Source organism: Eupeodes corollae, chromosome 1 (genome assembly GCF_945859685.1).
Source record: "Eupeodes corollae chromosome 1, idEupCoro1.1, whole genome shotgun sequence".
NCBI classification, from domain to species: Eukaryota; Metazoa; Arthropoda; class Insecta; order Diptera; family Syrphidae; genus Eupeodes; species Eupeodes corollae.
Window position 1 is genome coordinate 166765603 of NC_079147.1, and position 12871 is coordinate 166778473.

The 12871-nt window shown below is 31.1% G+C and overlaps 1 protein-coding gene across 1 annotated transcript in view; it reads left to right on the plus strand.

Annotated features, from left to right (window-relative positions):
* Positions 1-627: 627 nt before the first annotated feature.
* LOC129941648 (thiamine transporter 1) overlaps positions 628-12871 on the plus strand; it is a 47323-nt gene continuing 35079 nt past the window's right edge. The window contains exons 1-2 of the mRNA XM_056050340.1: positions 628-1310; positions 9389-9471. Of these exons, the coding sequence (XP_055906315.1) occupies positions 1185-1310; positions 9389-9471 (209 nt within the window). The 5' untranslated portion in view covers positions 628-1184. The remainder of the gene's footprint in view (positions 1311-9388; positions 9472-12871) is intronic.

Below are 12871 nucleotides of genomic sequence, written 5' to 3' on the forward strand. Positions count from 1 at the left end.
AAAAAAAAATACTAAAACTTGGTAAAAATGTACTTTCGACTCAAATAGCTTTTCAAAGATTAAAAATATTGTCTTTAACCTTTTTTTATTTCACAGAAAATATTGTTTTCGATATTCAGTAGTTTTTGTATAAAAATTCAACAGTCTGTTTTTCATAAAAAAAATAAAATCTACAAGAAACAGTACGCAAATTTGCTATGAATATTTTGTTAAGCAGGACTAATCGAAAGACGGGATGGGACGTTATAAGTGTGGGTCGCATCTAAAGCCTCTTTTTAGTTTGTATGTGCCAAATAATCCGATTTGTCTGTTACCTCACTTACTCTTGTTATGTCAATCAAGAAATGGTTGCAATGAATACTTAGCTTTTAGTAATTACTTAAATACAAGCAAAATAAACGAAAAATTAAAATAGACGATTACTACAAATGTAGTATATTTACGTCTCTGTCCAAAAAAACAAAACAATGAACTACAAAACAAACAGTGTCAAAGAGAAGCAAGCCTAAAAATGACCTTGCCTTCGCTCTCTTAATTTGTCAGTGTAATCAGTCAATCTGTCTCTGTATCTCTGTCTTCTACAGCACTGCACATGACAAACAATATTTTAGTTTGAAGTTCAGTTGACGTCGTCTTTCGTTTCGTCTACATTATGTACATATGTGCTTAAATTTAACACATTCTCTGAGAAGTTTATATTTTGTTAATCAAGTGCGAATTGCATAATGTATTTTAAAATAAAAAAGAAAAATCCAATAATAAACATTCGCAATCTCACTGCAAAAATTATTATCCCATTAAGATAAGATTTATTTGAATTACTTTGACAAACTTATACCTTTAAAAAATACCTATTGTTTTAAAAGCAAGCTACAGTCGAGTCGAGGGCTACACCGCCGCGCCGGCCGCACCGATAAGTAGCATTTTAAAGTGGGAAAAAAAGAAAAGAAAAGAACACGAAGAATACGATATTTCATCGAATGATTCTAATTTAACTCAAGGCATCAGTGGGTTCTCGGTTAGTGTCGTTACGGCAACAGCAGAGACATTGAAAGAAGTCATTAGGCTACCGAGAATGCATTTCGCGGCTTTTAGCTAAAAAAGAAAAATAATTTTATTTATTTTTTTCTGATTAAGTTTTATTTTTTGACACTTCACAACTTTTTATCTCTGCTTAAGTAAAAATGGAACCCTGGCAGAAGATATCGTGTTTATTGTGCGTTTTTGGATTTATCCGGGAGATACGGCCATCTGAACCTTATATTACCGAATATTTACTTGGCGGATGGAGGAATGTTACTCAAGAAGAAGTAAGTCGAAATGTCAAACATAACCTTAACCTTGACTTTCTCTAAATTTTGGTTGTTAGTTCATCAGCTGTCAGCTGACTGGAATTATTTGAGAGAATCGGATTTGTCGGGCTTTGCTTTAGGAGCTAGTGCAGATTTATATTGTATATTATTTTGTTCTTTGAAACTATGATTGCTATGATATGAATTTATAAAAGAGAAATAGAAGTGAGAACTTAAAGAGCAATAACATATTATACGAGCTGAGCACGTGGTTTTGTTGAATTGAGGAGAGATAGAAAGGAATATAGTGTAATTAATTTGTTTACATTCAACTTTTATCAGTAATAGTTTTTTGATTAAGACTTTTAAAATTGATTGAAGTACTTCGTAAAATGAATGAACTAGTAATTTAATAAAGAATACATTACTTGGGATACATATTATACCTATCTAAGGGCTAATTCCGATTCAATGAATGCGACCGGTTTGTACTGAAAATAGAAAAAATATCTATCTTTTAAGATTAGCTAATATCAAGAATAATGAAACTTCTAGAAAATGAGATCTCAATCTTTTCAGACATGACAATTAACAAAATTATCCATTTTGGAGGTATTCACTTTTACAGTGATGGCCAAAACTAACGCACGAAAAAATGGCTGCGTTCAATCCCATGTTGGATAGGGTATCTTGGATAGATGGATTTTTAGAGATGAGATGGGTCCAACACCATTGTACGAAAAACAGCCCCAAACCATTATTTTGCTGCCTCCATGCTTGACTGTTTTCAAGGTGTATTTTGGCTAGAACTCTGTGTTCGGTGGACGCCAAACAAAATTTCTAGACCCAGTGCCACCAAAAAAGACGATTTTGCTTTCGTCTGAAAACAAGACGTTCCGCCACTTCTCTCGTGTCCAATCACCATACTTTTTTGCAAAAGCAAGGCGTTGAACCAGATGACGTTTGGAGAGAAGTGGCTTTCTTCTTGGGTGGCATGCCTTTAAATTAGCTGTGCGAAGAGTGCGACGCACTCTCTCATCGCTCACATTGAGCTCGAGGTCTTTGTTTATCTCCACAGCTGATTTAAAGGGGTCTTTCTTTAACATTTTGACTATTAGCCTATGGTCCCCGTCCTCCAATTTTCGTTTTCGACCTTTGGTTTCCACTTTTTCCACAAAATTGATGGCATTATGGATCAGCTTTGCAGAAACGTTCAATATTTTTTTGGATTTGCTTGTACGATTGTCCGTCGCTCCTCATTTGGCGTATGATTTGGCGTAGCTCTTGACTGCAATACTTTTCTCGTCCCACTGTTTAATAAATTTAACAAAAAAACATGCAAAATAGCAAAAAATGATATTTGCAGAAAACTGTTTGTTGGCTATTTTAGTCGAATTATACTTTATTTTATTGATTTTAACTATTTTTGCATTAACGCTGCTATTATTTTGTGTGTCCAAAATTTGCAATATTTTAAACAAAGTGCCGTTATTTTATTGATATAGTGCATATTGATATGATAGATGGTGATAATGAAAGCTTAGAATAAGAGCTTTCAAAAGAAGCTTAAGTTAGAGAGAAAAAAGCAATAACAAAGAAGATATAATAAAAAGAAATGACAAAAAAGTAGCGCTGCTATTATTTTGTTGACAGCTGTAGATGTCAAAAAATAAAAACAACTTTTAGCTGTTCACAAAAAGCAGATAACCGTTTAAGCTTCGAAGCGAAAACCCGTGTTTTGGTAAATCTATCCATAGTATAGTAGGATTTTAGACGAATAACAAAAACAATATCCATAGTATGAATAACACCGATTAAAGTTAGAGTAGAATCTTACTATGGATGGGTTTTCGACATTTATACGAGCCTCGAATGGATTTTATGTGATTTTGTTCTCAAATATTGGTACGATTGATATTGCATTTGTATCTCAATGGCTCTGTTCGTTGAGTAGTTGTGCATTTGGAATTATGTATGTGTTTTCCATTGGGGAAAAAATCAATCTATTACTGTTAATATTATTAAGCTTTGTTAGTGAAAATGGACTAACAGGGCTTATTTTGCAAGAGAAAACAATAGGAAAGATATTTATGTTTTGCTATGTTTCGACCAAAATTGTATCTCATTCAAATCAAGCTCATTTCAACTCGATTTAGGTACATAAAGAATTAAGTCGATCTTAAAGCTCGCTTTAACCCCACATCTACGAACAAACCCCCTCATTGAAGCAGTTTTTAAATTAACTTTTTTTTTATAGAATTTTTTTACCATTTCTTCGAAAAAAAATTCCCATTTTATTAGTTTTAGTTTGTTTTTTTTGCTAAGATAATTTTGACATTTGATTTTCACAAAACTTTCTTGTACTTGTGTATTTTTTAACTTCTCTTAGGAAGTTATTGTAATGGGTCCGATTTGTCAAATTGAAAATTTTGACATTTCTCGACGTTTCAAGGTCCCTAGAGTCGAAATAAAAGATTTTTAGAAAGATGTCTGTGCGTGCGTGTTTTTTTCTTCGTCCATAGCTCAAGGACCAGAAGAGATATCGATTTGAAATAAATTTTGTGTATACAGATAATAAGGCAGAAAGATGCAGAAAGGGCTCGCAAAAAAATTGCGTGGGTGGTTTTTTTACAATAGCAGTTTGAAAAAAAAGTGGACATTTTGGTTAACCCTAACCAAAACCAAAACCACTAGAGACTTGAAATAAATTGTATATAATATATTGTAACGTGATATCAAAGAAATATTTTTTTTGAAAAAATACATTTAACGTTTTTTTTTTATAAATCAAAACAACTAAAAAAAAATTAACGACTAAAATATGGTTTCGTCTCTACAACAATTTTGTGAAACGAAGTATAATGTTTTTGACATCTGATACAAGTTTGAGAAAAATCGAATTGACTGTTTTTTTTATTAAAAATAAAAATCTAAAAAAACATTAATCAAAGTTGGTAAAAATTGAATATCGATTCAAATATCTTTTTAAAAATTTGAAATTTAGGCTTCAAACTTATTTTATCTTCTAAGAAATGTTGTTTTAAACCTTCTGAAAAATGTTGAGAAAAATAGAATTGACAGTTTTTTTACAAAAAATAAAAACCTAAACAAAAATTAATAAAAGGTGGTAAAAATTGATTTTTGACTCAAATATCTTTTCAAAACTTTGAGATATTGGCTTTAAACTGCTTTTATCTTTCAAAAACTATTGTTGTTAACATTCAGTAAAATTTTGAGAAAAAGTTGAATAGACAGTTTTTTTTTACAAAAAATTAAAAACCGAAAAAAATTTAACGAAAGTTGGTAAAAAATGATTTTCGACTCAAATATCTTCTCAAAAATTTAAGATAATAGCTTATAACTAATTTTTACTTATAAGAAATAATTTTTTCAACATTAGGACAAATTTTGAGAAAAATCGAATAGACAGTTTTTTTTACAAAAATTAAAAACCTAAAAAAAATGTAAAAAAGTTGGTAAAAATTGATTTTCGACGCAAATATCTTTTCAAAAATTGTAGATATTAGCTTTAAACTACTTTTATCTTTCAAAAAATATTGTTGTTAACATTTAGTAAAATTTTGAATAAAATCGAATTGACAGTTTTTGTACAAAAAATTTAAAACCTAAAAAAAAAACTAACAAAAGTTGGTAAAAATTGATTTTCGACTCAAATATCTTTTGAAAAATTTGAAATATTGGCTTCAATCTAATTTTGTCTTATAAAAAATATTGTTTTCAAAATTCTATAAAATTTTGAAAAAAATCGAATTGACAGTTTTTTTATAAAAAATAAAACTCTAAAAAAAAAAACAATACAATAAAAATTTACTTTCGACTCAAATAGCTTTTCAAAAATTAAAAATATTGGCTTAAAACTTATTTTATTTAACGAAAAATATTGTTTTCGATATTCAGTAATTTTTATATAAGAATCTAACAGTCCGTTTTTTCATAAAAAAATAAAATCTACAAAAAATAGTACACACATTTGGTAAAAATTGATACGAGTACATATAGACAAACGGGATGGGAAGTTATCAGTGTGGGTCGCATCCTCATTTTATTTACTATTTTTCTGACAGATATTCTTTCAGTTGTACGAATTTTTAAATACAATAAACTGGCTACTGCGGATCGTTTTATTGGCAATTTATCAGTGTATTATACAGGGTGTACCATAAGTAATGGTCCAAACTGTATATGATGAATCGTCAAGCCATGACCTACCAGAATTTGGTAACTTGCCTATATCGCATCGCAAGGGTTTTCGAGTATTGGTTGTTTTAATGAAATTTTCAAAAACACCTACTTTTAGTGTGTTTTCACAAATGATTTTTGTTTGTACTGTATATTAATATTTTACAATTCTGAATAAACATTTATTTTTTGTGCATTTAAAATTTAAATTTTTGGCACTATTTTGTAAAATAATAATTGTTAAAATCATATTTGTATCAAACTTAACTTTTTACATCTAACTTTAAAATAGTTTTATTAAAAAAAAATCATATTACAAAATACTGGTTATTGTTTTTAAAAATTTGGTTGATTTTTTAGCTTTTCAAAAAAAGTATAAAACATTACAAAGTTAATAAGTCACGATTTAAAAAATAAAAAAATGTTATTACATCACTAGAGACATCTTGCTTCAAATGGTGGTACGTCATGACTTGACCATGCTTCATATGCAGTTTGGACCATTATTTATGGGACACCCTGTATATGGAGTACCCAAAAAACTCACTTAAAATTGTTGTAAGATAAACCATTTAATGGATAATTCAACTGATTATCGTCTGACGATGATGAAAAGGTGCGTAACATTTTAATAAATAAGAGAATATTTTAGCCATCATCTCAAAGTATGTCCAATTCATTCGCCCTCGAACAGTCGACGTTTTCTTGTTATTGTCTATGATAATGTTGTAGCCCTTTTTTATATTTTTTAATTTTATTTCTAATTCCTTCTCATCAAAAATTGAACCGTGTTCTTCAAGAACTTTTGCAATTTCTTGAAAAATTGTTCTTCGCCTGGTTTTTGTGTCTCGAAGCTGGTCCTTTCTCTTTCTGCACTCTTCCAAGAAGAGCAGAATGGATTTATGTTCCCAACCAAAAAAGGGAATAGAGTGGTTTTTCTTTGGGGTTTTGAATCATCTGAAAGAATAACTTACCTTTTCTTTCAGCTACCTTATTTGCTTGTAGCTCCACAAGCTGTCTGCCTCTGTCTGCTTTTACATAAAAACAAAAAGTTAGATTTATTAATTTGCACAAGATTAATATAAATGTACCTGTATTTTGGTCTACCTCTGGAACAGGATGAGTTTCTTCAACTTCGGAATGCTGGACACTTGACTGGAGGTAAGACCTAACAAATTGGTCATCTACAAAACGAGAACAAAATAAGTCAATTTTGAAGTTTAAATAAAAAGATCATAATTACCTTCTAAAATTCGGTGGTAAATTGCTTCATAATCTATTATGTACAGAACATCCTCAAATACCACTGCAACTAACATTTTGTATCTTTTTGTTTACCAACAAATACAAACAGCTGAAATCAAATTTCTTGAAATTTAACCATGTGTTGAAGCAGCTGTTCTGTCAGATACCTACATACCCCGGAAATTCTTGTATACATTTGGATTCCTTTTTTGACATTTCAGGTTTACACGTAAACCACTTACAAAAAGGTATCCGAATGGCGAATACTCTATCCGTCTGAGATTGAACGCAGCCAATATCACTTTACAAACATCAGAATAACAAGTAAACCTTCAAAAGTGACAGAAAAAAAAATTGACAGTCAATCCTCCAAGGCTGACTTCTTATAATTGTCTGTACTTGACTAAACACCCATTTGTTTTTATTTTCAAATAATTGGACGATTGTCCACTAATTGGATATTGGAGAAGTTCTTTCCAAAAACCATTATCCAATTTTTTATTTGCAGACAGTTTTTGAGCAGAAAACAACAATGAACGCTAACAGGATTTTAAATTTAAAAACTACGAAAATCGAAAGAAGTAAAAAGTCAGCGTTTGGCTTTCTAAAGTCTTCCAACCGTGTAAACAGAAAATTATTGATTGGAACTGGAAGATACAAAATTTTCTGCAATTGTCAGCAGACTTCCTATCAAAATATTGTCTAATATTTGGATAAAATCAACCAACCGTAATGGACAGTGTTTATTTAATAGACGATTGGCAATTGTCACCTAATTGGAATCTATTAGAAGACTTTTGACGTTTCGGTCAATATTGGCAAATCTTTCTAATGTGTATACTTAGCTTTAGACCTTAGACATGACAGTTAATAAAGCACCAATTTTAAATAAATCTTTTTAGAGTACTGATGTAGAAAAATAAATGGTTATTCATTCTGCGGTTTCAAAAGTATAGGGCTGGAATTCGACATCTGTCAAACTAATTCGCTAAATCATTTTTATTTAGTTAAAAGTCTGACATTTACGAAAATGGATCGCTTTACTATCGCACAGCGCACAAACATTTTTTAAACCTACTACAAAAATTGTGATTCTGACATTTTTCTTACTGTCTTAATAATATTTGATTTGAATTCAATTTTTTATTTGGAGAAAATTCGAAATTCGATATCCCGAAAATGGGTCGTTATTTTTTTAGGAAATTGAGGGATGGGAAGCGTTTATTTTTAAACTGAACAATTTTATATTGTATACAAAATTAATTTAAAAAAAAAAACACTACAACGATTTTGAAATACAAATTTTGCAAATAATTTTTTTTTGAAAAGTTCAATGGCATATATGTAGATTTTTAAAAACAAACTTTCTTGCAGCTACATTTTAAAATTTTTAAATACAGGAAATATTTTTGAACATTCCCAAGCAATGCACTATCTTCTTGAAATAACTAGATACCTTTTGCAATACCAAATGCAAATTTTTTGTAACAAATTCCACTCTTCAAGTCACTGTTCAATTTTGGCCCGAAATGTACCATGAATTCACTCTCTATCTAAATGTTGGCATTCTACAAAAGAATCCGGCTTAAAATGCTGCCCTAACAATTAATGGTTTGTGGACACATACAATTCTCGGTTTTGAGCATTCATGAAATGAAACAATTTGAAAGTCCCCCAAGTGGGCTAACCCACTGAATCTACTTTGTTTTATTCTTGGTGAATGGTTCGAAGCAAAAACTTCCATGCAATGCGTGATCATAAGATTTTTACTTTGACTCTGACTTTGTGTTTACAAACTATAAATTAAATGTGGCTATTTGTTATTTTTTTTGATAAACAAAGGCTAAACTTTCTGACCTGTTTATTTCACAAACTTTCGTTTTGAAAGACGTAAGTGTATTATGGAAGACATTTTTTTTCGTATGTATGGACAGGTTCAGAAAACATAAGGAACTTAAAATTAAGGCAAGCTTCTAGTATCGGATTGGACGCTGCCAAAAAATGACTTACAATTACAATTGAATCAACTTCATTGGAAACTTGACTGGAAAATAAGTCAAGAAAAATCTTCCTGACAGTCGATCATGTTTTCTTCATTCAACTGAAAGCTGAACTTTATTACTATGATTTACATATTTATTTTCTCCACAATTCTATTTAATGTTTTATGTAAAATTGTTTCTTGTCAAATTTAAAAGGGAATAAGTAATATTTATTCGCAATACTAAATACAAGTCGAGATGAACTTGCGGCTTGCATGAGAAGTTTATTTTTAGACAATTATGTTTTTAGTAGTTTTTGCACGATGAACTCAAAGTAGAGGCTGGTAAAGTAAAGTTTCGAATTTAAATTTTATGACACTTTACCAACTAACTACATAGTTACATTGGTCAAAATGTTGGTTCGAAGAAAGCAGTTGATTGCAAATGTCCTATCTTAGCTATGGATTGTTACCAACCATTTAAAGGTATCTCATTTGTGGTCAATACGTAGTCCGAAAATACCATTTCTCCTTTGTTTATTTTTCTTTACTATGAAATAGAATTGCAGTAAATGATTAAATTGAAACATATAACAATTCTTTAATAAACATTTATTTAATTTATTTAGCCAAATCATAAGTTTATCATTTTTCTATTGTATAATTTCAGGTTAATAGGGAAGTGTATCCTGTGGGAACATACTCCTATCTAGCTCAACTTGTGATTGTTTTTCTTGTAACAGACTTTTTAAGGTAACAAAACTCTTTATTCTTCAGTTCATTACATTACATACTACTCAGCACATAAATGTACAGAGTATAGAACACAGCACCTTTAGCGACTATGTAAAGTGATAACAACAGAAGACATTAATACAAGACAGAAGGGCAGAGTACCAAGAACAACATAGAAAAAGAAAACATGACACCAGCACGCGGTAGGTTTCGAGATGGTCTCCATCTGTCTACTCCCAATCATTTTCAAATATTCTCAACCGTTTCGCATCTTGCTCTTAATTGTCTGTTTTGAATAGAATCTACATTTTCAATTTGATTTGAGGAACTGCCGTAAGGTGTACTCTCCTTAGGTGGAATGGTACATCATCAGTTATCTCAGAATCGCTTCTGTTTTCACCCCGAATTTGATCTAAATGTCTTTTAATTAGTCTATTATTATTTGAGATGATACAACAATAAGTATGAGGGCTAATTTTATTTTCAATGGTTGCAGCTGACCAACTTGGTTTATTGGGATTTCTGTAATCATGAATGTAAACTTTTTGACCTTTGTTAAAACTTATTTGACGATTACCTTTAAAATTCTGTTGGCTTTTGATTTGACTCTTGATAATATTATCTTTAATTAATGGTGGTTTCAATAAACTAAATCGAGTTTTCAAAATTCGGCCAAAAAATAATTTTGGTGGTGATTCTTCAGTTGTGCAATGCTTTGTATTACGGTAATCACATACAAATCCATTTAATATAGTGTCTATATCAGGTTGTTTTTCAGATTTAATGTTAGCATAAAGTGATTTTTTTAGTATTTTAACGAAACTTTCAGCTTGGCCATTAGTAGCTGGATGACCCGGAGCTGTTAATATATGTTTTACATTGTTCATTTTTAAAAAGTATTTAAGTTCTTCGGAGGTGAACTGTCGACCATTATCACAAACCAAAGTGTCAATAATACCATAGCGACAAAAAAGCTCCCTCAATTTTTTTATAACAAATCTTGTGGTTAATTCGGTGGTCTTAAAAACTTCGACCCATTTAGTGAAGGAATCAATCACTATGAGAAAATAGAAACCATTTATTGGACCAGCAAAGTCAATATGAATTCTACTCCAAACTGAAGACGTCGATTGCCAGGAAATCAATGGACTTTTTTCTGGGTTTGCTTGTAACTCTTGACATGGGTTGCAGTTTTTAAGTTTTCCATGTCAACATCTATATTTGGCCACCAAACATATGATCGAGCAAGTGCCTTAGTTTTAACGATGCCAAGATGTGACATGTGTAATTTGCTCAAAACTAGATTAAGCAATTTTTGAGGAATTATAGTGCGAAATCCCCACAAAATACAAATTTGCTCAACCGTCAATTCCAACGATTTATTTTTAAATGATTTGAATTCTGATTCATCTAAATTTTTGACTAAACCGTTTTGAATTGCATGATTTAATTTTGACAAAACAGGGTCTCGCCTTGTTCCAATAGCAATGCCTTTAAAATTAAGACCTAAATGGTTTTCTTTTTCAACAAAGTTGATATAATTTTCTTCAATGGCAGAATCTTCCAAAGAAACAACATGAGAAATACGTGATAAATTATGAGCTTCATTCAAACTTCCCTTAACGTACTGAATCGTGTAATTGACGCCTGACAAAATGAATGCCCACCTTTGAATTCTTGCGGCTGCCATGATTGGAAGGCTTTTGTTTTCACCAAAAATTGATATGAGAGGCTTATGGTCAGTTTGTAGAATAAAATGATTGCCTAGTAGATACTGTCTTAGTTTGGTTACACTGAAAATTATAGCTTAGCTAGAGCTTCCTTTTCAAGCGTACTATAATTTCTTTCGCTTTTCGAAAGGGACCGTGATATAAAAAAGCAATAGGTTTAAGGGTGTTATCTGAATATTTATGCGAAAGTACACCAGCAACTGCACTGTTGGAAGCATCTGTGGTTAAAACTATTGATATTTTGCATTAAAATGTACCAAAACTTTATCTGAAGTGACTTCCTTTTTAATTGAGTCATAAGTGTTTTGGCAATCTTTTGACCAATTAAATGAAACTCCTTTCTGTAATAAATGGTATAAGGGAATCATTTTATCAGCAAATTTATCAATAATGCCGATGAATGCTCTTAATTCAGAAACTTTAGTTGGAATAGGGGCTTTTAAAATATTCGAAATTCGTTCATCTGTTTTAGATAACCCAAATTCGTCAATGGAAAATCCAAGGGACTTTATTTTTGTTTGAAAGAAACAACATTTATTTTTGGTCAACTTTAGACCGGCTATTTGAAGCTTATTTAAAACAAGTTTCAATGTTTGAACATGTTCTTGAAAGGTTTTACCAGTGACAGTAATGTCATCTTGATAAACAACAACATAAGGAATATTGCGTAAAAGATTTTCAATCGTTTTTTTAAATATTGCCGCGGCTGGCTTAACGCCAAAAGGTAAACGTTTCATTTTTAAAGTTCCAATATGTGTACTACACGTACAAAAAAGTTGTGATTCATCATCTAAAATAAGTTGATTTTAGGCGTTTGATAAATTAAGCTTTGTGAAAAGCTTGCCGCCTTCTAAAGATGCAAATATTTCATCTATTCGAGGCAATGGATACTATATATCCACCAAATATTTATTCAAGGTCACCTTGTAGTCACCGCATATACGTAAATCACCGTTTGGTTTGAGTATAGGGACTAATGGTGTACCCCAATCAGAACTTACTACAGGTTCTAGAACATCTTTCTTAATTAAGTCCCTTAATTGGTTCTCAATTCTATTTTTCCAGGCAAATGGAATGGAACCCGGTTTAAAAAATATTGGTTTTGCGTCATTACTTATTGGTAATGAAATTTTCGGACCGCTGTACGAACCCAACTGTTCATCGAAAACACCACTAAATTCACTTTTTAACTGTTCAATAACAACCGAATACTTTTGATCATCATTAAATAAATTAATTTGTGTTAGTTCAAAATTAAATTTTCTTAAAAATGAACGCCCTAACAAAGGTGGATTAGATGTATCAGACACCACAACTGTTATATTTTTAACTTCCCATAGGAAGTTATTGTAATGGGTCCGATTTGTCAAATTGAAAATTTTGACATTTCTCGACGTTTCAAGGTCCCTAGAGTCGAAATAAAAGATTTTTAGAAAGATGTCTGTGCGTGCGTGTGTACGTACGTTCGTACGTCCGTACGTCCGTACGTCTGTACGTCCGTATACGTCCGTACGTTCGCGACGTTTTTTTCTTCGTCCATAGCTCAAGAACCAGAAGAGATATCGACTTCAAATAAATTTTTTTATACAGATAAAAAGGCAAAAAGATGCAGAAAGGGCTCTCAAGAAAATTGTGTGGGTGGTTTTTTTACCATAGCAGTTTAAAAAATAGGTCAACATTTTGGTTAA